The sequence below is a fragment of the Miniopterus natalensis genome, chromosome 4 (assembly GCF_054644295.1).
Source record: "Miniopterus natalensis isolate mMinNat1 chromosome 4, mMinNat1.hap1, whole genome shotgun sequence".
Lineage (NCBI taxonomy): Eukaryota > Metazoa > Chordata > Mammalia > Chiroptera > Miniopteridae > Miniopterus > Miniopterus natalensis.
Window position 1 is genome coordinate 72,131,858 of NC_142084.1, and position 27,652 is coordinate 72,159,509.

At 51.8% G+C, this 27,652-nt stretch overlaps 1 protein-coding gene across 1 annotated transcript; it reads left to right on the top strand.

The window, feature by feature from the left end:
* Nucleotides 1–17: 17 nt before the first annotated feature.
* KLHL26 (kelch like family member 26) lies at nt 18–27,490 on the top strand. The gene is made up of 3 exons (XM_016210751.2): nt 18–98; nt 22,158–22,340; nt 24,408–27,490. Exons 1-3 carry the CDS (start codon nt 22–24, stop codon nt 25,987–25,989), a joined length of 1,842 nt encoding a protein of 613 aa, XP_016066237.2. The 5' UTR covers nt 18–21; the 3' UTR covers nt 25,990–27,490.
* Nucleotides 27,491–27,652: the final 162 nt, after the last annotated feature.

Genomic DNA, 27,652 nt, shown 5'->3' on the forward strand with positions numbered 1-27,652 from the left:
GGCGGCGGTGGCGGCGGTAAAATGGCGGAGTCCGGTGGTGGCGGCGGCGGCGGCGGCGTTGGCTTCGGCGCAGGCTCGGGCCCAGAGCGCCCGAGCAGGTGAGACCCGGCCTGCAGTGCACCCGCATCTGCCCCGGGGCCCAGGTGACCTGTGGGGAGTCCTGGGGGTCTGAGGGGCTGGAAAGTGTACTGGGCCGGCCGGAGGGTCTTTTCAGGGGACTGCAGGCTTTAGGGGCTGCTGAGGGGGCAGCTGAAGGAGGGCTGGGGGGGTCCCAGGACCTCGAGGCGTCTACATGTGGCCCTATGGGCCAGAGGGGGCATTGGAGGGCTTGGAGGTCTGAAGGGCAACTCAGGTGCTCCTGACTGGTAACTGGGAATGCCAATGAGTCTGGGAGGCAGCGAGTGCCTGAGCAGGGGCCATGGGCAGTCTTGAGGTTGTTGAGGCTGTTTTCGGGACTCTGAGGAGACTGAAGGGAGTTTGCAGGGACTGAGGCCCAAGGCTTCCTGGAGGGTGCTAAAGGGACCCTGAGTGTTTTAAAGGTGGCCCTGAGGACATGCTGAGGGGACCTGTGATGGGTGAGGACTGTGGAAGGCTGAGGATAAGGGGGCTCAAGTGAACTTGAGGACCTGAAAGAGGCCTAAGAGGCTTGGGAGAACCTGACAGGGGATGCTCTGAGGCCCTGGGGGGGTCCCAGTTGGTCTTGATGGGCAAGGAGGGGTCTGGGGTCTTGAGGAGCTAGAATGGGTCTTGAGGGGCTAGAGTGGGTCTTGAGGAGCCTGAGGATGGTGAGAGTCCTGAAGGTTTAAAGAAAACAGAAGGAAGGTCCCTCCTTTCCCATCCACATGGGGTTTAAGTATCCCCTCCCCCAGGCTAAAGAACTTGAAACTAGGTCTTATTTATTTATTTATTTATTTATTTATTTATTTATTTATTTAAATCTTCACCCAAGGATATTTTTTCCATTGCTTTTCAGAGAGAGTGGAAGGGAGAGAGAAAGAGAGAGAGAGAAACATCTATGTGAGAGAGGCACATCGATTGGTTGTCTCCCACACGCACCCTGATCAGGGCCAGGGATCTAGCCCGCAGCCGAGGTACATGCCCTTGGCTGGAATGGAACCTGGGACCCTCCAGCCTGCAGGCCGATGCTCTTACCACTGAACCAAACCAGCCAGGGCAAAGCTAGGCCTTGCCCTCAGACTAGGGGGGCAGAATTCATCCCCTTTGGTCAGAGGGAGGTACCCTTTCCCTTTGGCCAAATCCTGAGACTGGTTGCTTAAACCCCAGAATTGGTGTAAAACTTATTGTTTACATGTGTTGTTCTGGGTTTTCAGAGGGGAAGAACGCCTGTCCTAGGGAACACGACTTCCCTTCCTTTTTACATTGCACAGGGCCACCATAGCCCAGAACTTCCCATCCCTGTCCCCCAGGACAGCCTGTTGCCCTTGGCTGACCAAGGACAAAATTTGGGCTCTTTCTCGCTGGTGAGTTTATGGGAGCAAATCATTTCAGTCAACATGATGAATGATGAAGTTGGTCAGTACTCGTGTGCTGTGGTGTTATTTCTCATTGTGGGGACCTGGAGTGGTGCTGGCCCGAAAGAACTGATGGCCCAGGTGCATGAGCTGGGTTTTGGAGGCCTCCAGTGGGGAGCAAGCGAGATTCAGAGGATTTGGGAAGACATTCAGGGGGTAGCCTGGGTAGGGTTTGGTGACTAGGTATGAGGAAGCATGTAAGGAACAGACAAGAGGGAACAGTGAACCCTAGGTCCCTGCCTTGGGCCCTGGGGTGGGATAACCTGGGACAAGGGTGAGGTATAATTAATTACATACCATACTGTTCACTCATTTTAGCTGAGCAGTTCATTGACTTTTAATAAATATATAAGGGTGGGATAAATGGTGATGGAAGGAGACTTGACTTGGGGTGGTGAACACACAATACAATATACAGATGATGTATTATCGAATTGTACACCTGAAACCTATATAATTTTATTAACCAATGTCATTCCAATAAATTCAATAAAAATAAATTTATAGATTATGAGTATACACTCATTAACACAATCCAGTTTTTCAGAATACTTTCATCACGCCAAAGAGTTCCATCAAGCCCATTGCAGTGAACCCCGCTCCCACCCTCAGCCCAAGGCACACCCTGATCTGCTTTTGTTTTCTGTAATTTTGCATTTTTAGAAATTTTACAAGAATGGGATAATCCAATCTGTGGCTTCTTGTGACTGGCTTCTTTCCCTTAACAAAATGTTTTTGAAATTCATCTATGTTGTCAGAAGTTTGTTGTTTTTCACTGCTGCATAGTGTTCCACTGTATGGATGGACATGGTTTGTTTATCCATTTACTGGTTATTTTCATTTTGATAATTACAAATAAAGTTGCTGTGAAGATTTGATTATGTGTCTTTGTGAGACATATACTTCCATCCTCAGGTAAATACCTAGGAGTGAAATGACTGGGTCCTATATGGTAGGGTAGCTGCACCATGTTGCATTCATATCGGCAACGCATGAGAGTCTCAGTTGCTCCCCATCCACACCGACACTTGATGTGGCCAGTCTTTAATTTTAGCAGTTTTCAGTTTTAATTTGCGTCTCCCTAATAACTAATGATGTTGGACATTTTTTCATGATCTTATTGGCTTTTCATATTTTTGATAAAGTGTCTTCAAACATTTTGCCCATTTTTTAGTTGAGTTGTCTTCTCATTGACCTAAAAATATTCTTTTTAATTTATTGATTTTAGAGAGAGAGAGAGAGGAAGGGAGAGAAAGATCGATCAGCATTGATTTGTTGTCCCATTTATTTATGCATTCATTGGTTAACTACTTTATGTGCCCTGACCAGGGATCGAACCTGCAACCTTGGAATATCAGGACGACTCTCTAACCAATTGAGCTACCCAGCCAGGGCTCTTCTTACTGACTTAAGAGTTTTTTATGTATTCTGGATACAAAACCTTTATTAGATATATGATTTGCAAATATTTTCTCCCAGTCTGCAACTTGTCTTTTCATTTTCTTAATATCTTTCACTGGGCATATGTTTATTATTTTGATGAGATGCATTTTATCAGTGTTCTTCTTTTATAGATCATACTTTTAATGCCATACCTAAGAAATCTTTTCTAAATGGAGGCACTTTCTCAAAAGACATCTCCTCCACCCGGCAGTATAGCTCAGTGGATTGAGTGTTGTCCCATGCACCAGAGGTCACCAGTTTGATTCCCAGTCAGGGCATATGTTTGGGTTGCAGGCTTGGTCCCACGTGGGGGTGTGTGCAGGAGGCAGCTGATCGATGTTTCTCTCTCTCTTTCCCTCTCCCCTCCCTTCTCGCTAAAATCAGTAAAAACATTTTAGAAAAAGAAAAAACCCCAAGTCCTAAAACATATTTAAAAGAAAAAGAAGTCTCTGTCATCTCTGAGATGCTCATTTATCCCCTTCCATCCACTGTTGTGTTTCTGGAGCAACCGATGGCGTATGTGTGTGTCATACCTGTGGTGCTTGTATAGGGAGGAAGGCAAGAAGCCCTAATATGGTGAGATGGAACATACAGAAAAGGATGAGGTTTTGAAGGAGATTGTGGCACACAGTAGTCTGCAAGGATCTTTTGAAACGTAGAGGCCTTTGTAGCATTGTTCACTTATTTTTTCCTTCATTTCTTCCAAACAGGCCAGCTAGGCCTGGTGTATGATTTGCCCATACTTCATTCTTCTTCATCCTTCCACACTCCCAGGTCATGGCCTCTCAGAGCCACCTGCCTGCTTACCAGCATTCAACTGGCCCCAGGAACACTTTTTCTGGTTACCTTGTAGTGTACAGTGTGTGTGTGTGTTTTGGTAAAATTTATATAAAATAAAAACTTACTTATTTAAAGCGTACAATTCAGCCTTGGCAGTGTGGCTTAGTTGGTTGGAACATTGTCCTGTATACTGAAAGATTGTGGGTTTGATTCCCAGGCAGGGTACATACATATGTTGAGGGTTTGACACCCTGTTAACCAGTCGATGTTTCTCTCTCACATCAATGTTTCTCTCTTTTTCTTTCTCTCTCACTCTACCTTCCCCTCTCTCTAAAATCAATAAGCATATCCTTGGGTGAAGATTAAAAAAATAAGTTAATTGATTAAAAAAAATAAAGTGTACTATTCAGTGGTATATAGCACATTCACAATGTTGTGTATCCATCACCTCTGTCTAGTTCCAGAACATTTCCATAACCCCAAGACGGTTATGGACTGTCCCCATTAACAGTCACTCTTCATTCTCTTTATATCCCAGCCTTAACAACTTTCTGTCTCTATCAAGTTACCTGCTTTATAAATAGAATCATACAATACAGGATCTTTTATGACTGACTTCTTTCAGTCCATGTAATGTTTTTGAGGTTCATCTGCATTGTAGTGTATATCAGTACTTCATTCTTTTATGGCTGCATAATATTTCATGGTGTGGACATACCACATTTTGTTTATCCATTCACCAGCTGATGACATTGGGGTTGGATCCATCTTTTGGCTATTTTGGATAGTGCTGCTATGAACATGCATGTACAAGTTTTTGTGTTAACCCCTATGTTCAGTTCTTTGGGCTCCATACCAGGAGCAAAATTGCTGGATCCTATGGCTGTCATGTATCCTTGATCACACTACTACCACCCAACACTACTTGGTGTATTTATTAGTGGAAATGCCTTGAGGGTGGAGAACATGTCTTGTATGTCTAGAGCACAGGCTACACAGAGGAAGGAAGTGTTCAAGAAATATGGCCAGGAGGGAGGGGGAATGGATGGATAGCATGTGAAAAAGCTCTCTAGGTCTTGCAGTCTGGCAGGTGGGAAGTCTCATCTATGGATAGGTTGGTCCCTGGCCTTCTTGGGGAGACTTGTGGGACTGCAGCGGGCATGGGTTGGCTGGCCTTGTCTGGGAGGCTGGCTTTTCAGCTTGCCAGGAGGTGTCTGCATCTGCCTTTTTGTCCCATGAAGGGTTTTGCCACTTGGCCTGGGATGGGGACAGTTCCTGTCTTCCCCTTGGCCCTTCCAGCAGTCCCATAGCTTGAGAAACTCCTCAAGGGACTGTACTCCCCTACTACCCCCAGTATTATATAACTTGTTTGTTCCAGTTTCTCTCTTCTGCAACCAAGGGAGGAAAATGAAAGAGAAAAGCTTGTTCTCTTTCCTTCCTATTTTGAGGGATCAACAAAAAACCCGTTGCCTAGTAGAGGGTCGTTAATGACTGAGCCGAACCTCCAGGATAGATGGAGCATGGCTACCTCCACCAGAGCTTGAGGAGGGGAGGTGGACTGGCTGCAAGCTCACTCACACAAAAGACACTTGTCCTCTAGTAGGTCCCCTCCTAGCTCCACTTCTGGCCCTCCATAAGGTCCAGGTTCCTGGAGGGAGAAGAGGTTTGCGAACATGCAGGGTGTTGTGAGGGGGAGGAGGTACTCTCCAGGGAGTTGAACCTCCCTAGCTAAAATTCCATTGCTATGAGGCACCTAGTTGGCTGAGTTCCAGAGGAGACTTTTCTCCACGGAAGCTCTTCAGACGTTGGGCCTTTGGCATCCTCTTCCCTAAAGGTGTCTAGATGGGGCCCAGACTTGCTGACTCATGCTGCTTCTGGAGCACCGGTGAGGCAGGGGTATCTGGGTGCAGGACATGACGCCTGTGCAGAAGACTGGGGGATGACTTGCCTTTTGAGAAGGTTCTTGTTGCTTTGGCCTCATCTTCTTTTTCAGCTGGCCCTTCAGACATGGGAACTCCACTACTCCTCTTGGGAATTCTGGGAGATCTGGTGGTTTCAGGAGCCTCATCACACCCATGTGTCTGTGGCCCCCTCCTTCCATGAGCAGGACAGCCCCTACTTGCTCTCTGTGTGCCTTGGGCATATCTACACACTTCTGTGGGTTAGATTCTTCATCTGGAAAGTGGGACCCCAGACCCATAGGACAGGGTAGCTTGGAAGAAGTGAGCTAGGGCAAGGGTATGTTCAGAGGGTGCCGAGCACATTGCACGCATTAATGCAGAGGTAGTGACATTGCCATGTGGTCCTGATGTTCTCAACATTCTGTCTACTGTGTCCATGTGGGCTGCGAGGGGATCATGGGGTGTTGGCAGGTCAGTGTGGCAGGTGGGGAAAGGAGAAAGTTGGTCTTTTTCAGTTTGAGCTGCTAAAACAGAATACTGTAGACTGGGTGGCTTATAAACAACAGAAATTTATTTCTTGAAGTTTGGAGGCTAGAAGTTCAAGATCAAGGTGTCTGGTGAGGCCATTAGCTGATTCATAAACAGTGTATTCTCACTGTCTCCTCACATGGTGGAAGGGTCTAAGACTTCTGGGGTCCCTTTAATGAGGTCACTGATCCCATTCACAAGGGCTCCACCCTCATTACGTAATCACCTCCCAAAGGCCACACCGTCTAACACCATCACATTAGGTGTTAGTTTTCAACATATGAGTTTTGTGGAGACACTAATATTCAGTCTGTGGTAGTCGACCTGAGCAGTTGGGAGGACAATGGCATCATTAGTTGGTGGCCATGAGAGGGACAGTAGCAGGGCAGTGGGAGAATGGACCATGTCAAGTTTGAGCTGCTTTTGCAACATCAGAGGAGATGCCACTGTGAGAGCCTTGAACAGAGTGTGGGCACAAGCTGAGTTGGTCTTGGCAGAGTATTGGGATGGGGGCAGTTGAACCTGAGGTGAACTGGAGGGAGCGCTGGGCTGGTGGTGCTGGGGGGCCAGGCCCATGCAGCTCATTCCTCCTCAGGAAGTGAGGTGCCCTGTTCCTCACCTCTACCAACAGAGTCTCAGCAGGGTCCAGTGAACTCATGATGTGAAATTGCTCTGAAAACTCCACACCACACTTTGCCCTGAATTGAGCAGCGTGATTGCCTCACAGCTGGACCGCTTCCACCTGGTAGCTGCTACCCCCTGGGGACTCCTTCTTGTTGTTGTCCATAGTAACTGGGGTAGAAAGGTTTGATTAGCTTCTGTTATCATCATGCCATCTCCAGGGAGCCCACCGGTGTATCATTCACTTTCCTTAATGGCAATTATTTTTGATTGCCTATCTGCAGGGGAGAGCTCAACAAAGCCAGGGTGGAGGTTTTGTGTCTGCATTCCCCCGGCTCCCCAGATACTTTAAAAGTGGGGTTTCCTCTGCACTCCCTCCCTTTAGTCTTAGGGCATGTTTCAGACTTGTGGTTGATGACCCTGGAAAAGGACGGAAGTGGGAGAAGGAGGGAGAGGGGGAAGGGCCCAGATAGAAACAATTCATCTACATGTGGATGGAACTCATGACACCTTGCTCTTCCCCTGGTGGTTGTCACATGCCTCTTGTGTGCCTGCCATTGTATTTGATGCTGGGCTTGCTAGGAAAGGGGGGACAGTCGGGTCTTGCCCTTGGGGCTCCTATATGCAAGCAGGGAGTTAGCGAAACAGTGGTTGCCATAAATGATCCCAAGGCCAAGTTGGAGGTTCCCGTCTTCTTGGAAAGGTTCTGAAAGCCTGCTTAGGAACTAGGTTGACCCGAGTCTGAAGGTTTGTGTTATATGAAGGTTAGTGTCATCAGCTCAGGTGAAGGGGGCTGAGCGAGGTAGACTGTTCTCTGGGTGCTGGCAAGGGGTATGTGCACGTTCTGAAGGTGGAGGAGACAGGCTTTTCAGGGGTCTGGAGTCAGAGAGGAGCTGGAGTGGGTAGGAGGGATGAGGCGGGAGACTGGGGGTACAGGATGACACCTAGGTCAGATTTGTGTTTTGGACAGATCCCTCTGGCAGGAGAGGAAGGGGCGTGGACCAAGGTTGGGACTTTGGAGAAGGCATAGGTTTGGGGAAGATTTGAGGTTGAACTTGTGCAATGTGCTGACCGATGGTGACAGCTAGACAGGGGGACACCTGCTCTCAGGTTTCTGCCATGGATCTAGGAGTGCATGCTGGGGGAGGATTCATGAGTAGGTGGGCAGGCAGGGGAGGATCAGCCCTCACTTGACCTGAGAGGCTGTGCTGCCTGCCAGCATCCCATAGAAAGCTGGGAAGAGCAGAGGTTAGACATCCCACCTCCAAGTCAAGCCCTCATGCCTCTCCTTGGGTCTTCCAGCCAGCAGATCCTGGCCATAGGAATGTCCCTCCTCCTGGAAAAGGCCTTGTCACTCCAGGAGGTCTCCCCAGTTTGAGTCCACCTGCCAACAGACTCCGAGCTTCTCCTTGCGAGTACGCACCACATGCACTCGTATTTGCTCTCTCCTTCTCTCTGTTAGCCACATCTTGGTCTGGCCCCTCTTTCACCTCCTCTTCCTCCAGTCTACGCTGCCGTCTCCCCATTCTAACTGGTGGGACCCTTCCAAGGCAGGGATCAGCAAACATCATTTCCCCATCTGACACCTGCCAGGGGCTTCCTCACTCCAAACAAAATCCTCGTCTCAATGTGACCCCCTCAGTCTACCCGCCGGGCCCCCCAGCTTCCACCACTCTGCCCTCCTCTTGGGCCAGCACCCCTCCTGGTCCTTTAGCCCAGCTCCCACTGGAGTGCCCTGTCTCAGTGTTTTGTACAACTCAAGTGTTGCCTCCTTGGTGCCTGGTCAATCTGTCCACCATGGCCCACTGCCCACCACAGTCCACTGTCTGCCTCTGCTTTGTGTTCAATAAACATTCTCTGTGCTTAGGACCCGTACCCCCAAGAATGTGTGCTTCCCTAAGGCAGGGCTTCATCATGGACGCTCTGATCCCATCCAGCAAATACTTTACACATAGTCTGCGATGGGTTTTCCAGGGTTGCTGGCCTGACCAAGAGGCTTCTGGAACAGTCCTTCATGGCCTAGCCGGGTGAGGGTTACCCTCCTCCTCCACCCTTTATTTCATGGCAGAATCTGGATAGAAACATTCCCAGGCATGTTGCCAGTGAATTGGCCCTATTTGAGAGAAGCCAGTGAATAGTACCTTTTGGCAGGTGTGCATTGTGTAAGATCTTAATGCTGTGTGTTGAATATGGAAACAGCTGACTGCTCTTCCTGTCAAACTGCCTGCAGTGGGAAGAGGGGGCCACCCTCCAGGTTCCTACTGGCAGACCCCCTTCCTTTTGTGGTAGCTGCTAGCAGCTGTGCAATGAGCTTTTAGCACTTGTTAACCCTGGGTCTCCAGTCCCTTCTTTCTCCCCTCCCCAACCTGTCCTGGTCTCTGCAGAGAGGGCTGCTCAGGATGCAGGGGATGAATCCTCCCTAGCATTCCTTCTTTGCAGAACAGATTTTGGGGTGTATCCAGGGTTATTTTAGACCCCTCGCCAAGCAGCCCAGGGCTAATCTCTTCCTATGAACCACCTTGCCACACATAAAAATATTGTGATTCTGGAGGAAGTAACCAGCACCTTTGGGGAATCTCAGAGCTTTTCTGTGAATGAAGCTGCTTCTGGAATTGAACATGCTCAGCCTGGAGGAAATATTGAGGGGTGGACCTTGGGGCTTTTAAAGGCCTCGAGGGCGGTTACCCAATTGAGGCCCAAGATGTTTCCTGACACTACGACTACAAAATTCCACAGGGGTCAAAGGCTGACTGGACCAGGGAGTGCGCTGAGCTGGATATCCGGAGAGCTCTCCTCTCAACGGGGTGTTAGGAGTTGAAGCAGTCTGCCAAAAGAAGCAGGAACAGAGACGTGATCACCCAGAATCTTCTGTAACTGGAGCTAAGAGTGGGGCATTCTCTGGAGGAAGGGGTCAGGGGGTGGTGAGGTGCCCATAAGGTGACATGCAAGTAAGGGAGCCCCAATGAAGACCCCGAGGCAGCTTCTATGTGGAAAACTTCCAAGACTGAAGTTTTAACCATGTGCTTGCCTCAGTGAGGCCTGGGAGTCCCAGGAGGGTGTCTCTTGCTCTCTTTCTCTTTTCCCTCTCCCTCCTCTCCTGTCACAAAAGGGGATAATTGGGGCCCGCCTGCTTCTAAGGTAGGTAGGGCTGTTGGGAGTTCACAAATGTTTATGCTGCATATGAGTCACTTGAAGAAGCAATGGGTAGTGTTTTCCTTGTCGAGGCTGATGGCATGGGCTGCCTTGCAACCTTAGGCATCCTTCCAGCATTTTAGCATTTAGAGTTGCTGAACTTTCGCAGTGGGGGGCGTGGGTAGCTTGCTGACCTTTACAGGGGAGCCTGCTGTCTCATTGCAGGCAGGCGGGGCTCAGGCTGAGTATGGCCACCACCTACTCACCCAGAGATTGCCCAGTGTGGCTGCGTCTCCCCCCTCCCAATCCCAGGGTAGGAAGTGTGTGTGCAGTGTTGGGAGAGGTGGCAGCTAGAGAATTGTTAACTCCGCAGTGGTTTTTCCAGAGGCTCATCTGGAATGTGGTGGTCAGGAAGCCAGGACCTGAGGCTTCTGACATTGAAGGCCCCCTTTGGTTATGAGCACCAGAAACTCAACTTACTGCCTTCAGTTTAAAAAAAAAAAAAAAAAAGACGTGTTTGTTTTTTTTTAACCCAGGGTTAACAAGTGTTAGGGAGGGTTTCACTTTTAGGTCCACTGAGATTCAGGGCTCAGATGATTCTCCTGGAATCTGTAACTCCCATTTCTCAAGGTGACCCCACCTTGCTCCCCACCATCCCAGCATCCTCAGGGGAAAGGGGAATCTCCATTCTGGTGGGTCTATAAAAAGTCCCAGGGAAGACCCTGATTGAATTAGATGAGCCACAACCCCACCTTGGGACCAGTCAGTGTGGCTGGGAGCCTGGGAGGCTCTGGTTGGCCAGGCTAAGTCATGAGTCTCCCTTTTTAGCCAAGGGACAGGGTCTCCTGATCTCCACTACTGGGGCTGAGAGCGTAGAATAGGGGATTCCTGAGGAAAACGGGGACCTCATCAGAAGAGGGGAGGGATGTTGGCATCCCCTAAAATGAAGATGTGCATGACAGTTCCCTTCTTATGCCTAAATTTGTGCTGCTCTTGGAAGGGCCTGGCTGAGCCATCTCCATGCTGTATCTGCCTATCTGGCCTGGCACCACTGGGCATGAGCACATGCCATTCCATTTGGCAGAACTGTCCCTTTCAGGACTTCAACACCTGTCCTGCCAGAGGAGGCAGCTGGGCTGGGCCCTGAGACACTGGAATTTGGCAGTGTTGGAATGTCACTGGGTTTTTGAGCGGTGCTCTGGGGCCATGCAGTCATGCACATACTTGCCTTATTTGTAGAGTGAAGGGGTTTTGCTCATTCAGGTGGCTCTGTTTCCAAGTTCAGTGAAGTAGGGATAATGTGGGAGGATGGGCTGTTACTGGGACCAGCCTTGAGTCAGTGGGCATGGAACAGGTGAAGCCTCAGCCTGAGACCTACTCACTAGTCTGCCCCTGCTACTCACCGCATGGGGCGTGCCACTGGGCTTTGTGGGGCAAAGGAAGCTATGGGGAGATCTGGCTGGACTGTGAGGGCAAAGGAAGACCATGGGCGACCTGCTTCGAGAAGGCTTGAAGGTGAAAGTTTGGAGAAACATGGAAGAACTGGGGGACTTGGGAGTGCAGTACAGGGAGAAATGTGAGAGGGCAGGAGGAGCTGTCCCTTCAACACAGGGCACAGTATGAGCAAAGTGTGGAGGCCAGATGTCCCAGAGAAAATCTTGTTGTGGGCTTCCTGGTTGAGCACAGTCAAAGGATACCCACTCCCAGTCCCAGTAGGGTGCATGGATGGGGTGAACAGAGCAGGTATGTGCAGCAGAGATTTGTAGAGAGCAGAGATGTGAGTCAAGCCCTAGCCAGTGCTGCCACCTAGCAGCCATCCATCTATTACCTCACCTATCCACTTACCCTCCTATCCACCAATCCACCCATCCATCTACCTGTCCACCCATCCACCCACCCACCCATCTATCCATCCATCCACTGCAACATCCAATCGACAAGTGCGACTGAACTCTGAGCACATTCTGGGCATGGTGCCAGGCATAGGAACACAGCAGAACCCTGCCCTGGTGAGGTTCCTGTTTCAGCCTTGGGGAGATAGGCTGGAAACAGAGAGGTGATGTGCCAGACAGAGTGATGAGTTGGGAAAACAAATAGATCCAGGTTGGGGGTCTGAGAGACCTGGGTGGGACTCTCCCAGAATGACTTGCCGGAGTGGGGCAATCTTCCATGTAGCGGCTAGATTAGTGGGCTAATCTACACCCTTGCCATGGCTGGCACCAAGGAACTATGTCCTGCCTTTCCTGCTGTATAGCAACTCATCCACTTTGTGGCTTGGTGCCCCTGGCCAGTGGTCTCAGTGATCATGGGTCCACCCATCTGGGGCTAGAGAGAGGACGATACCAGCCATGTCTCTTGTGTGCTGTGTCGCCTTGGACCTCTCTGTATCTGAACCTTTGTGCCTAAATGCCCTCTGTAAGATAGTGATGATAGTGGTGTTCCCCTTGCCATACTGCCCACTGAGAGGTAAGCCAGGAGCCAGGTCTGCACCACCCCGCCCATAGCCCTGTATGGAGTGGGTTCTCACCAGGACAGGGAGGGATGGGGATTGTGGGGGCGGAGACCTTGCTGCTGGCAAGGGAAGTTGGGTTTGGATGTCCTTTTTTTCCTAGCTTTGAGAAGTGGCTAGAGTTAGGCAGGTCTGGGAATGGTGGGTACTGCCTACGTGGTCCTCCTGTCCATCAGTAGTGGCTAGATCCCCACTAGTCCTGGGCTCCCAGGCACGTCAGTCAGAAGCTGGGATGAGGGCATGGAGCCTGAACAGGAGGCCTTGGCCTGGTTTGAGGGGCACTGGGCTCACAATGGCCCATGAGTTGTGAGGCTATGGAGAGTGACAGGGGCCTTTGGCAGAGGAGTGACGGGGTCTGATGTCATGTGCTTCCGCTGGCAGGAGGGTGGATGGTGTCTGCAGAGTACTCTACTGTGACCCAGTGAGTACTAGGGAAGCATAGGAATTTGTGCCATTTGTCCCCATCACAGTCACAGAAGGGCAAGACGATTGAGCTGGCAGAGCCTGTCTTGAGTCGACACTAGGTGGGGCTACCCCATGCCAGGCTTTTTGCTTGAGGGATCTTAGGCAAGCCTCAGGGCAGGGTCTCATTGTGGGGCTGGTGACATAGGGCTGGGCAGGGTGGGAGCAGCTTTTCTCACCTCTAGGGTCCTCAAGAGGATTCATGAAGGCTCTTTCAAGGTGAATACAGGTTCCAGAACCTGCCTGCCTTCCCCACCACCCTCCCCAGTCTCAGCCTCCCTGGCTGTCACATGGGGCTCTCAGGAGGTGCCAGCCCCAGCTATGGGCAGGTTGCGCAGTACTTCCTTCTGGGCACTCCTTGACACCCCCTCTCTTCTGTCACCCTATCACTGCTTCACAGGCACAGACAGGCAGAAATGAAGGCCATACATGTGGGTGAAAGCTCCAGATGGTGATGCCAGGAGAAAGATTAGGGGGTGTGGGGGACCTGGCCTGGGGCTATTTTTCACGGCTGAGAGAGGGGGTTTCTGCAGGTGATGTGCTCCTAGGGCAGGCTTAGAGTGGGTCTGGCCATATCCATAGCTTTTGGCTCTTGGAGGAGGCAGGGCAAGTTATAGGGAGTGGACTAGGCTCTGCTCCCACCTACGGCCCAGTACACCTACCCTCCCTGGACACACACAGATCTACCCATAGGGTGCACAGATTGGCATGGCGCTGGGCAGTCTGTTTTAAATTATCACAGAAGATGCTGGAAGATAACCAACATGTTGACCAGGAGGGAAAAATAAACAACTTAACTGCTGATGCTGTGGAGAGATTCCAGGCTTGGAGGACATGGGATCTGGGGCCCTGTCTGGGTTTTCTTTTCTCTCTCTCTGGGTCTCTATCCCCCCTCTCTCTGAGTTTCTGACCCCACCCCACCCCACATTCCCCCTCCCTCTGGTCTCTGTCTCCTTCTCTCTGGGTCTCTGTCCCCCTCTCTCTGGACCTCTGTTCTTTCCCTGGGTCTCTGTTCCTCTCTCTGTGTCTCTTTCCCCCTTTTTATGGGTCTCTGTCAGTAGATTGATGTCCTGGCCTGCTGGGACACTGCTGTGGGAACCTTCATCTGCTCCTGGCTCCATGCTTTTCCACCCAGAGGTTCTAAGCTTTCCTCTACTGTCCCCTCCCCCCCCAACTGAAAGCCCTGGGATCAATCCCTACTGGAGAACTACAGGCATCTCTGAAGGAGCTGCCCCTTATCTGTAAGGATGGCCCCAGAATGGGCTTGCTAGGGTGAGGGGAGCAGAACAGTCCCAAGAGAGAGGCACTGACGTGAGTGGGGGCCGTGAGCCAGTGCAAGGTGCCAAGTCATGGAGACTCTTTCCTTGAGCTGTGAGCATAGTACCCTGAGCTGTGAAATATTGTAACCACGGTAACAGTGGCTGGGCTGTCTGCCTCTGTGGGCGTGTGAGACCCTGGCTTTGGTTCACCTCTTACCCACGGAGCTGTGTACCCAGGAGCATGCCGTGGCCTTGGCAGAGCCAGTAGGCTGCATTATAGTGAGCAGGCATGGGGGCCATGCTGGGCCTCGGTCTCCTGTCTTAAAGGAGACACTTGCTGCACTGTCCTCCTGGGCTGTTAGGGAATTCATGAGGTTGCCTATGAAGAACCACTTGTAATAGGTGCTTAGTGGGCCTACCTTGTGAAGGGTAGGAGCAGGTGGGAGGTGTGTGAAATAGGGTGGAGAAGTGGCTGGACAGGAGGTAGGGGAGGGAGGTGTGTGAAATAGGGTGGAGAAGTGGACCAGCTGGCTGCCAGAGCTTCATCAGAGAGTCCAATTCCCCCTCTCTGGGTCTCTGTCCCTCTTTCTCTGGGTCTCTGTTGCCCTCTCTGTATGTCTCTATCTCCCCCTCTCTCTGGATCTCTGCCCTCCTCTCTCTTTGGGTCTCTGTCCCGCTCTCTGGGTCTCTGCCCCCTGAAGTGCAATATCTTCCCTTCTTATGCTCCTGGGACCTTGGGTGGAGTGGCTGAACTCCCTGGTACAGTGTCAGCCGGGGTATGAGCCAACCAGCTGTGCTGTGCTGCTATGCTCCTTGGAGCCACATGGACAATAAAACCAAAATTGGCTTTGAAAGTGGAAGTGCTCTCCGTTTTGAGGGGAAGTGAGGGAATTTGCATGTCAGAACAGTATGTTAAAGGGGCAATACCGGCAGACTCTGTTCTGGCCTGAGCTTTGGGCTCCATGTGGGGGTGGGAAAGGATTTTACAAAACCCCAAAGAAATGTTTCCATGAAATTCCTGTTGTTCCTTTTTCCCTTTTTTTTTTTTTTTTTGACATTCCAATGAAAAGAACTGTTCCGGGGCTTTGGAGATCTCCTGTAGGGTTGGGAAACTGACCATGGACACCAGGGCCAGCAGTGGGCAAGGGCAGGAAGAGGGGAGTTTCCACCTCCACCATGGGGCCCTGTCACTGCTGTGGCTCTGTACTTCCTGTGTCCTCTCCCCACTATGCCGCCCTGCCTTGGGCTGAGTCTCCCCAAAGCAGAACCAGAGGCAAGTCTTCCAGCCTGTAGTATATTCAGAGAGTGACCCCATGAAGGACTGGGGAGAAGGAGCCCATGTAGGGGACACTAGTAGGGAGCTGGTGACAGTGTGGACAGTGGGCTCAGTGGCTGGGATCCCCTGAGAGATTGTGGGGATCTTGCCACTGGTGGTCCATCTGGGGGCATTTACTTAGCCCAGTCTCATGAGCTATCAGCTCCTGCACAGGGGAAACCCCAAGGGAGGCAGAGGCCATGTTCCCATGTCTAGCACAGGCCTGAGCCAGCCAGAGGTTCCCAATGACAATGCTGGGGTAGGGGGCACAGCATGGGGGTAGGACATTAGGATAATCCTGAGCCCAGGCCAAGTCTGCAGGGACATATGCAGCCCCTCAGAGGCCAGTTCCAGGCAGAGAGTCCGCCGAGACAGCAGTGAGCAGCCTCCAGAGACACCCTGACCAGTTGCTGACGCACTGGCTCCAATGACTCAGTGCTGGTGACCATGCTCGGGTGGCCGTCTAGAGACTCCGGCTGGCCGAGGGCTGCCGCCGCCTTCCTGGACGCCTATGGCCCCGCCAGAGTGGCCGCCCCCTGTCTGGCTGGCCTGAGTAATGGGTCCTTGCTTTAGTCATTGGTCCCAGGCCCCAGCACTCCCTCCTCCTCCTGCCCACCTCTGCCCAGCCATGCCTGTCTCTCTGTCTAGGTTGGGACTCTGGCCCCTCCTGGCTCCCTCCCTCCCTCTCTGAGCTCCCCAGAGGCTGAGATGTGTGTAAGGGGTAGTACAGGGGCTTCGAGGACAGTTGTTCCATCTTTGAGATGGGAGGAAGGAAACCTGTGGGATGCTGGGAGCCTTGCCCAGCACGAGGAGGATGTGTACGCAGAAAATGGCTGCTTCCTACTCACTTGTTGTAGCTCAGCCCACACCCTGTAAGCAACAGCTCAGTGGGCTTGGTTGAGGTTCCAGCCTGGGCATCCTAACACCCACATATGAACATTTTAACCGCCTCTATGCTGAGCTGAAAGGCAGCCCCTATCAGAAGGCACCATAATTCTTTGTACCTCCTTGAAGGGCATTTAGCTCATTTCCTATCTTTACCCCCCAGAAATGGCATTTGGGAAATATCCTCACTCATCTTTCTCTCTTTAAAAAAAAAAAATCTTGCCCAGCCGGGCGTGGCTCAGCAGTTGAGCATCGACCTAGGATCCAGGTGATCGGGGTTCGATTCCCGGTCAGGGCACATGCCCAGGTTGTGGGCTAGGCAGCTGATCAATGACTCTCATCGTTGATGTTTCTATCTCTCTCTCCCCCTCCTTTCCTCTCTCTGAAATCAAAAGAGATATGTTTAAAAATTTTTTTTTATTGATTTCAGAGAGAGGGAAGGAGAGGGAGAGAAAGAGATAGAAACATCAATGATGAGAGAGTCGTCATTGATCAGCTGCCTCCTGCATGCCGACTGGGGATTGAGCGTGCAACCCGGGCATGTGCCCTGACCGGGATTCGAACCCCGATCTCCTGGATCCTAGGTTGATGCTCAGCTGCTGAGCCACGCCTAGCCAGGCCTTGCTCATCTCTCTTGCACATGTTAGTACACCTCAAATAAATCCCTGAAGTAGACTTCCTGGATCGAGGATGTGTGAGCCCTTAGAATTTTGCTAGGTCTGCCTAACTGCCTTCTTGGAGGTTGTCCCACTTCACATTCCTGCTGGGAACAGACATGAATGTCTGCTCTGAGATAACCTGATGACTCTGCCTACCTGAGGAGTAAAGCCAGTCCCTTGATGAACATACTTTCCATATTTGGAAGAGGCCTACTCTCAGGTCTCTCCAGCCAACTGTGCTTTCTTTCCTATGAACTGTCAGCCCACATCATTTATGCATTTTTCTGTGAGATTGCTAGCTTTGTATTGATTTCTTGGGGCTCTTTATATATGGAGGACAACAGTAAATATATGTTCAGGAACAGAGTAGCTTTACAATAAAGTTGGCCCTGGTGTGATATCTTGTGAAAATGTGAACATGCATATCAGTCCTTCGGCTTAAAGGAAATACAGGAAGTCCTCCTGCCCTGCCCCAAAGTCTCCAAGGAACTTGTAAGAAAACATGAGACCATCTGAAAGCAAAATTGCAGAATGCACAGAATCTGTGAAACAAGGTATCCACAGAGAGGCCAGCCTGGCTCGATGGGCACCTACCGTGTGCCAAGGCTCTGTGGGTGGTTCCAGGCTTCAAGTTCCCAAGTGCCTAACCCTGTTCAGTGGCTCATGGGTGGCTTGTATAAGTAGTGGCAAGATACAGCCCCCTACTGGACCTTGCCACCTCCCCAGCCCAAAGGGAAGCTGAGGGAAGTAGATGGTCTGCAGTCCATCACTTCCCAGGAGATGATGGGGGCTGAGGAGCCTCATCACAGCCCTGTGACATCTGTGCTCCTGCCAGCCCTATTTGACAGCCAAGAAAATAAAGACCTGGAGAACAGGGAATGTGTCTGAGTCACACAGCTGGCTGATGGCAAGGCAGGGATCAGAATCCTCCTTATGCTTCTCATACTAGGTGCCAGAGCTTGGTGAGTTGAGGTCCGTGGTATAGCAGGGGCAGGTTTCCTGGAGGAGTGGGTCTCACTGATATGCATCTCCCAGCATTTGGGTCCTGGCCTGTTCCTCAGACACTCCACTCAGGGTCAGGCTCTGGGTTTGAGCTTTAGGAAATCCTGGTGATGAAGGTGACATATTGGTGTTTGGACCTGCTGAGTCCAAGTCTGCTCCTGGGAGGGAGGCTCCAAGGGGTCATACCAGCTGTCCTGACCCCCTCAGGTCAATGTGCTGCACAAAGAAGATGGTTCACCAGCCCTGGCTGGAGGAGCTAGGGGGACAGAGGAGCTGTGGAGGTGGGGGGAGGCAGCTCAGCATGCCTTTGCTGCAGGCAGGACCCCAGGCATGGCTGCCAGGATGGCCTTCTGTGGAAGCAGGGACCAAGGCTCAGCACCCAGGATATAGCCAAGCTCTTTTCCCTCTAGGGAGAGATCCCATGGTCATCACTAAGCATAGGGGTGGTAGGGCTGGGAAGAGAAGCTGGGGCACCACCATTTTCTGGCCTCTGCATCTTCCCTGCAGTATGAAGCTGATTCTGGATGGTTTGACCTCTTTGGTCCCAGTTCCTAGGGCGTGTGCCCAATGAGGACAAGGTTGCTCCTTATTCTTGCTGTGCCCTTCCATCCATGGGAAAGGGTCTAGGGGCTGACAAAGCCAGTGGTGGTGTAGGATGGAACTGAGTACATTAAGGGGTCCTTGGAGGCTTGTGTGGGACAGGGCCTTGGCTGAGGCAGCCCAGAGGCCCATCAGAGTGTGTAAGCAAGAGGGCTCAGTGAGACCCCATTCCTGGCGGTGTCTTGGCACTGGCTGTACAACACAGAGCAGCCCTGGTTGGGGACTGGGGAGGAATGGGGAGGGGTGGCGTACTTGGAGGTTCTTTGACTCCCGAGGATTCATGAACCAATGACATTCTGTTCATAATCTCAGGACTTGGCTCCATCGTGGGGTCTTGGGAAACTGACAGAACAGAGACTGGCAAGTCAGGAAGGGTGGGCTGGATGCAGTGGATCCGGCTGCTCTGTGCCAGGGAGAGGAGGGGATATGTGAGGTGGGCATTCCCTCTACCTGGTGAGGAGAGGCAACTGGGCCTAGCTAGAGACTCAGGGTTCTCCTGAACCCCTTTTCTTTCTTTCCTCTATGGCCTTTAGGAGGGCCGCACACCCAGCCTCCTAGACATGCCAGGCCCTGCAGCATTGACAGCCCAGAAAACAATGGCGCTGGGCTCTATATCATGTATGTTCCTGCTTCCCATGGGTGGGAAACCTTTCTACCAAGTGCAAGCTGTGTCCTTTCTGTCATGTTCTGTGTACCCCAGCCATGTCCCCACACCTTTAGGACCCAGAATACCTTGCAGCCTCTCTGCCCCTGGTTGGCCCTTCCCCTTCCCCAAGGCTCTCTGGAAGGACACTGAGATTGGTGCAAGGTCAGGGACCTTAGGTTGGCAGCAACTGCATGGATCCAGCTGATGCTTGGCATCAGCCTTCTTACCCCCTGGAGTGCTTTGGGTGTTGGTGGGCATTGGGGCCCAGGAGCTTGCTTTCTCCTTCTGCTTTTTTGGGAAGACTGGCCCTCACTTGTGGGCAGGTGTCAGTCCCAGGAATGAGAAAGCAAGTTCCAGAGAGCCCGAGGTTGGGGAGGGAGCAGAGTGCTGGGATGGTGGGGTGGGAGTAGGCTGGGAAAGTCCTGGGGGGTTCTTGATCCACTGGGGCCTGACCTTGGTGATGATGGCATTGTCTGCTCCTGTTGTGTCTGGAGGATGAAGTGATGTACTGGGGCCTCCAAACCATTCATTCATTAATGCAGTATACTAAAGTTTTCTGAGATGAAGCAGCAAAGGGGACATGGGGGTGATGGAGGGCCTCCTCGTACACTGAGGTGCTGGGTGTCATGCAAGGTTTTATGCAAGACCTGAGAAGGCTCAGATGTCCTTTCATTCTGTTTTGGCGTTGTTTGTTTGTTTGTTGTTGTTTTCCTTTTTCTGTTTTTAATTCTCACCCAAGGATATTTTTTCCATTGCTTTTCAGAGAGTGCGGGGAGGGGCGGGGGGCATCAATGTGAGAGCAATACATTGATTGGCTGTCTCCTGCACTCACCCAGACCAGGGCTGGGAATCGAGCCTGTAACCTAGGTTTGTGCCCTTGATTAGAATTGAACCAAGACCCTTTAGTCTGTGGACCAACGCTCTAACCACTGAGCAAAACTGGCTAGGCTGTTTTTTGTTTTTGAGGTGAAATTCACATAATATAAAAACCACCATTTTAAAGTGAACAATTCAGTGACATTTAGTATATTTACAATGTTGCGAAACCATCATCTACATCTAGTTCCAGAGTACTTCACTCCAAAGGGAACCCTGTCCCCATTAGCAGTGACTTCCCGTTTCTCCTCCCTATCCCCTAACAACCCCTAATCTGTTTTCTGTCTCTCTGAATTTGCCTGTTCTGGACATTTTATATAAATGTGATCATACAACATGTGGCCTTTTGTGACTGGCTTCTTTCACCGAACATCATGTTTTTCATGTTTGTCAACATTGTAGCATGAATCAGCTTCATTCCTTCATAAGGCTGAGTAATATTCTATTATGTGCACATACCACATTTTATTTATCTACTCTTCCGTTGATGCGCATTTGCATTATTGCCACCACTCTCCTTTTTAAAACTTAAAAAAAAAAAAATTCTAAAACTACCTTTGCCTTCTGAATTCTCATTTGGAGCTGCAGGAATCCCCATCCCCCCAGCAAGCTGCCTCCATAGGTAAATCCATCTTCTTACAGCAGATATTCTTGGTTTTGTGGCTTCCCCACAATTTGCTCTGTTTTTCCCACATTGGTCAGGAGGTGACAGAAAGATCCCTTGCAGCCTGCTGCTTCCCTGGACAGGTTCAGATTCTGCTGTATCCTCTCACAGCTCTGGGCCCATGGATAAGCTTCTTAGCCTGTTCCGTCCCTGGAAGGTGGGACTGATGGACCTTTCCCCTTGGTTGGGCAGCCAAAGAGTGTAGTGTAGCTCATAGCCAAATTCTTCTGAAAACGGCAGGGTGACTTTGTGGTCATGTGGCTGACCTTCCCCAGAGTGCTGGGCACAGAGGCATTCTGGGCAGTTGTCAAAGTGGCTGGCCCTTGAAGGCTGGGCCCTTCTAGAGGTGGCACTCCCTCCCCCCCAATGAGGGGCTGGCCTGAGGTGCCCCTGTCTGCAGGGCCCAGCACTCCTGAGAAGCTGCAGGTTGAGTTCCTCCTCCATACTCACAATGGGGCTCTGTGCTAGCACCTTAATCCCACCCATCCTCTGTAGAGGAGAGATGGGTTTACCCATGGGGCATCTTGCTGGGGCATAGGGGACATGGGTGACGTGGAGAGTGCAGCACTCAGGAGACACGTTTAGAATAAAAAATAATGGCATAAGAGTTTTTAAAAGGAGAGGGTTGGAAGCAACCCAAATGTTCATAGATAGTTGAAGGGATAAAGAAATTGTACATTCATACATTCACACAGCGGAATATTACTCAGCCATAAAAAGAAATGAAGCACTGATACATGCTACAATGGAGATGAACCTTGAAAACATAATACTGAGTGAGAGAAGCAAGACACAAAAACCACAAAAGGCCACTTGTCTGATTCCATTTATATGAAATGTCCAGAACAGGCAAATTCATGGAGACAGAAAGATTAGTGGTTGCCAGGGGATGGAAGAGGGGATGGGAGGAGCGGAGATGGGGAGTGACTGCTCATGGGGATGGGGTTTCTTTCCAGGATGATGGAAATGTTCTGGAACTAGATAAAGGCAGTGGTTGCACAATACTTGAATATACTAAATGCCACTGAACTATACACATTAAATGGTGAAATGTATGTTATGTGAATCTCACCTGAATTGAAAAAAAAGGGGACACGTTGTCTCCTCAGGTCCTGTGTGAAACTTTGCCCATATCACAGGCAGCAAATGACATGCACTGCCAAAGCTCAGTGGGCAGGTGGCAGACATGGTCAGGATCCAGGCCTTGTTTCTACTTCTCTGGGGTTGGTTCGGTGACTTCCCCCATGCCTGGGGCAGCTTCAGAGCCTGTGCTAGCTGCCCAGGGTCCCTGGGCTGAGACCCTGAGGCCTCTGAGCCTGCCACCCCACCCTATTCTCCCACAGCATGGCCGATAAGAACGGAGCTCTCAAGTGTACCTTCTCAGCGCCCTGCCATAGCACCAGTCTTCTGCAGGGCCTGGCCACACTTCGATCGCAGGGTCAGCTCCTGGACGTTGTGCTCACAGTCAACAGAGAGACCTTCCATGCACACAAGGTGGTCCTCGCTGCCTGCAGCGACTACTTTAGGTGAGCATGGGCCTGGGGGGGGATGGGCTGGAGAGTGCAGACTCTTCAGAGAGGGCCAAGTTCAGCACTAGCCAGGGAGGGATGGCTATGAGGGAAGATGCTGGTGTTGGCCTAATGTCCAGAAAACCTACCACTTTTCCCAGGTTTGCAATTTACTCAGACTTTTTGGGGACATTACACAGGCAAGCAGAACATACCTGGGGGATAGAAGTGGCCTATGAGCACCCAATTAGCAGTTTCTGCCCTAAGGGGTGTCAGGGTTTGGCCAGGTTTCTACTCTGTCTTTATTTGACACCTGTGTGTTGGACTCGGAATCCAGCAGGGACTGGCACATGTCCTTGCCCTCGTGATACTTGTACTCAGGCCAAGGGACAAAAGGGGCTCCCAGACGGTGCCCCCAAGTTTATAAGGCTCTATTCCAGTCTACATGTGACAGGGAGACCTTGCTGAGTGTATGGGTCAGTCTGTTGTGAAGGTCCTTTCCTAAAAGTGCCATCCTGTGGGTGTTCTCTGGCCTTGCTTTGCCAGTGGTGGCCAAGGTACCACTGCCACTGTCTCACAAAGTCCCAGCCCAGATACATAGTACAGGCTGCACACTCCCCAAGGCTAGGTGCCCTGCCCAGTGTGCCCCCCACTGCCCGCCCTGCGGGCTCAATGAGGCCCTTCTGGGGAGCTGGAGAAACCAAGCCATCTGGGGCGCCGCTTCTATTTTTATTCTGGATTTGGGGACGGGCAGGCCTCCCCAGCCAGAAATGCCCTTTAAAGGCTCCTTTGCGCTGGCACTGTAGCTGGCGAGGCCTTAAAAGGCAAAGTTCCCTCTCGTCGCGATGACTGCTTCTGCCTTCGACAGGCCGATGGGACTCTCAGGGACAAGAAGGGGTAGGGCCCTGGGGCTGGCAGAGCACTGCTCCTGGTAGGGCTATGGCACTGCCTCATGTAGTGCTGTCAGTTGTTAGTTAATGGCCCCAGGGCAGCACCAAGCTCAGCTGTTCCTGCTCTGGAGCCTAAACCTGGCCCATGCTAGGGATGTGACAGGGTGACTAGCATTTGTTAGGCAAATGGCCAAGGAAGTTACCTCTCCTAGGTCATCCATCACGATGTACGTTGATGGCAGCCACAGTTACAATGAAAGACCAGCTTGACCTGTGAGAGGAGCTTCCCATGTACCATCTTTTAGAACCTCCCACAAACTCTGAGCAGGCCCTGGGATTCTTGCCTCTCTTCCTGTCAAGGGCCCTCCTGAAGGCTGTGGGGGGCTGTGACCCAGGTCCTGTGTCCCAGGTCCTGTGCCCCAGAGCAGGACAGCATAGCTGACAGAACCTGGAGTCACTCACTAGGGCATCTCACAGTGGGCTGGGACTCCTGTGGATCATTTTTAGGGGCTTTCCTGACTGCCTGGGCCTTTCTCTGGACATAACAATGACCCCAGTGGGGTCCCCCAATGAGTTCTCCAACTTGGGACCCTTATTCCCTTCCCATCCCTGTGTGATAGTGGCTGAGACTCAGGCAGAAGATGGTGCCATCTGTCCAGGTGAGTGTGCTGGGGAAGGACTGGACTCTGTGAACTATGGTGTGTCTTCCCTTGGGGTCCCTGCTATATTTCCTTAGCTCACTGAGGGACTGGTGTTCATGGCTTGGCACTGATGTGGGGTTGGAAACTTTTCCTCAGAGCCAAAGCTAATGTTTGGTCTCCTCCTGCACAGCCACACCGCCATGCCTTGAGCTGGGGGGGGGGGGGGGGAGGGAGGAGGAAAGGGGGCGATGGAGGAGTTGATCCCCAGCCTCTGGACCAGCCCACCTGAGTGCTGCATACTGCATACATCTGGGTGAGGTTGGGTAGGGCCCCACAAGAGGGGAAGAATACAGAATTGCTGTATTGGTAGGAAGATACATGGCTTGAGGCGGATTGAAAAATCTTTCTTTTATTTTTTGCATGTCTTTAATGCACACCTGGATTGCTTTCCCCTAGTGGGCTAAGCTTGCTCACAGTTCTCAGGGCCAGGCCATCCCAGTGACCACAACGTCTATTGGTGCCCTGAACCCACATGCTGTGTTTCTGATCCTCAGGGCCATGTTCACAGGTGGAATGAGGGAAGCAAGCCAGGACATCATTGAGCTGAAGGGCTTGTCAGCGCGTGGCCTGCGGCACATCATTGACTTTGCCTACAGTGCCGAGGTGACTCTGGACCTGGACTGTGTGCAGGATGTGCTGGGCGCAGCTGTGTTCCTGCAGATGCTGCCAGTGGTGGAGCTGTGCGAGGAGTTCCTCAAGGCTGCCATGAGTGTGGAGACCTGCCTGCACATTGGTCACATGGCCACCACCTTCAGCCTGGCCTCACTCAAAGAGTCAGTAGATGCCTTCACCTTCCGGCATTTCCTGCAGATCGCTGCGGAAGAAGACTTCCTGCAGCTGCCCCTGGAGCGCCTTGTCTTCTTCCTGCAGAGCAACCGGCTACAAAGCTGTGCTGAGATCGACCTGTTCCATGCTGCTGTTCGCTGGCTGCAGCATGACCCTGCCCGGCGGCCACGTGCCAGCCATGTGCTCTGCCATATCCGTTTCCCACTCATGCACTCGTCTGACCTGGTGGACAGTGTGCAGACACTGGACCTCATGGTAGAGGACGTGCTGTGCCGCCAGTACCTGCTAGAGGCCTTCAACTACCAGGTGTTGCCTTTCCGGCAGCATGAGATGCAGTCCCCCCGCACAGTTGTGCGCTCTGACGTGCCCTCGCTGGTGGCCTTTGGTGGTACACCCTATACTGACAGTGACCACGCTGTCAGTAACAAAGTATATCAGCTGCCTGAGCCAGGAGCCTGCCACTTCCGTGAGCTCACAGAGATGGAGGTAGGCTGCAGCCACACATGTGTGGCTGTGCTGGACAACTTCGTGTACGTGGCCGGGGGCCAGCACCTGCAATACCGCAGCGGTGAGGGTGCGGTGGATGCCTGCTACCGCTATGATCCTCACCTGAACCAGTGGCTGCGCCTGCAGGCCATGCAGGAGAGCCGCATCCAGTTCCAGCTGAATGTGTTGTGTGGCATGGTCTATGCCACAGGCGGCCGTAACCGGGCAGGCAGCCTGGCCTCAGTTGAAAGATACTGTCCTCGGCGCAATGAATGGGGCTATGCCTGCTCACTGAAGCGCCGCACCTGGGGCCATGCAGGTGCCTCAGCTGGGGGTCGCCTCTACATCTCAGGTGGCTACGGCATCTCAGTGGAGGACAAGAAGGCCCTACACTGCTACGACCCCGCGGCCGACCAGTGGGAGTTCAAGGCACCCATGAGTGAACCCCGTGTGTTGCATGCCATGGTGGGTGCTGGCGGCCGCATCTATGCCCTGGGTGGCCGCATGGACCACATGGACCGCTGCTTTGACGTGCTGGCTGTGGAATACTATGTGCCCGAGACAGACCAGTGGACCAGTGTGAGCCCCATGAGGGCCGGCCAGTCAGAGGCTGGCTGCTGCCTGCTGGACAGAAAGATCTATGTTGTCGGGGGCTATAACTGGCGCCTCAACAATGTGACAGGCATTGTGCAGGTATACAACACCGAGACAGATGAGTGGGAGCGTGACCTGCACTTCCCTGAGTCCTTTGCTGGCATCGCCTGTGTCCCCGTCCTGCTGCCCCGGGCTGGGAGCAGGAGGTAGCTTCCGGGACACTCCCACCACCACCACCACACCCATGACCTGGCTGCATGCTGTTCTTGCCAGGGGCTTGGTGAGCACATGTCCTATGGAGAACCTTAGGCCTCCCTACACCTGGGCTGGCTAGCTATATAGGCCCACTGTGTTGATAAACCTCCTTCCTAAGTCCTTCCTTCCCAAAGTAGATCTTGGCTCTGCCCAGGGAGCCTGCCAGTGAAGAGGCCGATGTGTTGTGGCAGAAAACTTAAGCCTGAGGTGGTTTTCTCCTCTGCACAGGGTCCTCACTCATGGGCAGGAATTGGTGGTCTTTTGGGGGTATTGTGCCCCACTTCTCTCCCATCCCTTGGCCTGGCAGTCTCCAGATGTTCAGATGCCGATTCATTAGTGTTATTCCAAATTCATGGTGTGCCACTCTCCCCCTCCCAAGTTTCTTTTGCACTTGTTTGTTTGTTTTTGTTAATCTTCACCCAAGGATATTTTTCCCATAGATATTTAGAGAGAGTAGAAGGGAGGGAGGGAAGGAGAGAGAGAAAAACATCCATGTAAGAGAAACACACTGATTGGTTGTCTCCTGCACTCGCCCCGACTGGGGCCAGGGACCGAACCTACAACTCAGGTATGTTCTCTTAATCAGGAATCGAACCCATGACCCTTTGGTGCATGGGCTGACGCTCTAACCACTGAGCAACACTGGCCAGGGTGCGCACATGTATTTTTAAATAACTGTACCCCACATCTCGAGCTGGAGTGGCTTGGAAGTACCCAGCTTGGAGTAATGACCAGGAGACTGTCTCCCCAATAAGCCCAAGCTGCTGAGTGGGAGGGGGCCACGGAGGAGGGTTCAGTATTTGTCCCTATTCTTGCCCTTGGTCCAAGCACCTCACCGTGTTTGCTCATCTGCTTTCACGAGGAAAAATCACAGCCAGCTCCCAGAGATGGTCTTTATGGGCGTCGAGCCTTCCACTGGGCACTAGGCCACATGGGGGGCCCTGAGGAGAACTGGGCCAATATGTCCCTGTTCCACTGGGCTGATATGTCCCTGTCCCATGGATAAAGGAGGATGCTGCTTTAGAATCCCAGTGCATCTGCATTCCATAGGTCTGTTCAAGAGTTTTCATTTCATCTACTCTCTAGCCCTGTACTCCCATCTTGTTCTGTGTTCAGGTTGAAGTGCCACCTGGCCCAAGGCCAGTTGGGAAGTCAGGAGGGTGGGAGCCTCTCTCTTCAAGGACTTTACAACATTTCTAGCCACATTTGTTTTGGTCTCTAAACCTTTTTTTTGTTGTTCCATTTTGCTTTTTTTTAAGAGGCCAGCACTGCTGTCTTATAAATGGGATTTATACCCTTGGGGCAACTTAAAGTGTCTCTTCTGCTGCTAACAGACGATTGATGTCATGTTTCTGTGACCCACTCGCTGTGTAAAGAATTAACCTCATACCTTAGCAGACGTCGTCTCCTAATATTTTCCTTGTATTTAATAAAAATGTTATGGTGAAAAGATGGAGCAGGCCCAGCACTGAGCTTGGGGAGCCTGATAGGTCATAGATTCCTCCTGTTCTCTGTGCATTTGGGGGCCCCTCTCCCACCTCACCCTTTCCCATCCTCATAGAGGAGCTGGAAGGGGGGCCAGTCTTTAGCTCAGGGATGTGAGTGAGGGCAGCAGGAA

What these genes read in the sequence shown, in the direction of transcription:
- KLHL26 (XM_016210751.2), top strand. Translation starts at nt 22, where the DNA reads ATGGCGGAGTCCGGTGGTGGCGGCGGCGGCGGCGGCGTTGGCTTCGGC. An exon ending in GGCCCAGAGCGCCCGAGCAG is followed by an intron (nt 99 to 22,157) that starts GTGAGACCCGGC and finishes ATTCTCCCACAG; the next exon opens with CATGGCCGATAAGAACGGAG. An exon ending in GCCTGCAGCGACTACTTTAG is followed by an intron (nt 22,341 to 24,407) that starts GTGAGCATGGGC and finishes TCTGATCCTCAG; the next exon opens with GGCCATGTTCACAGGTGGAA.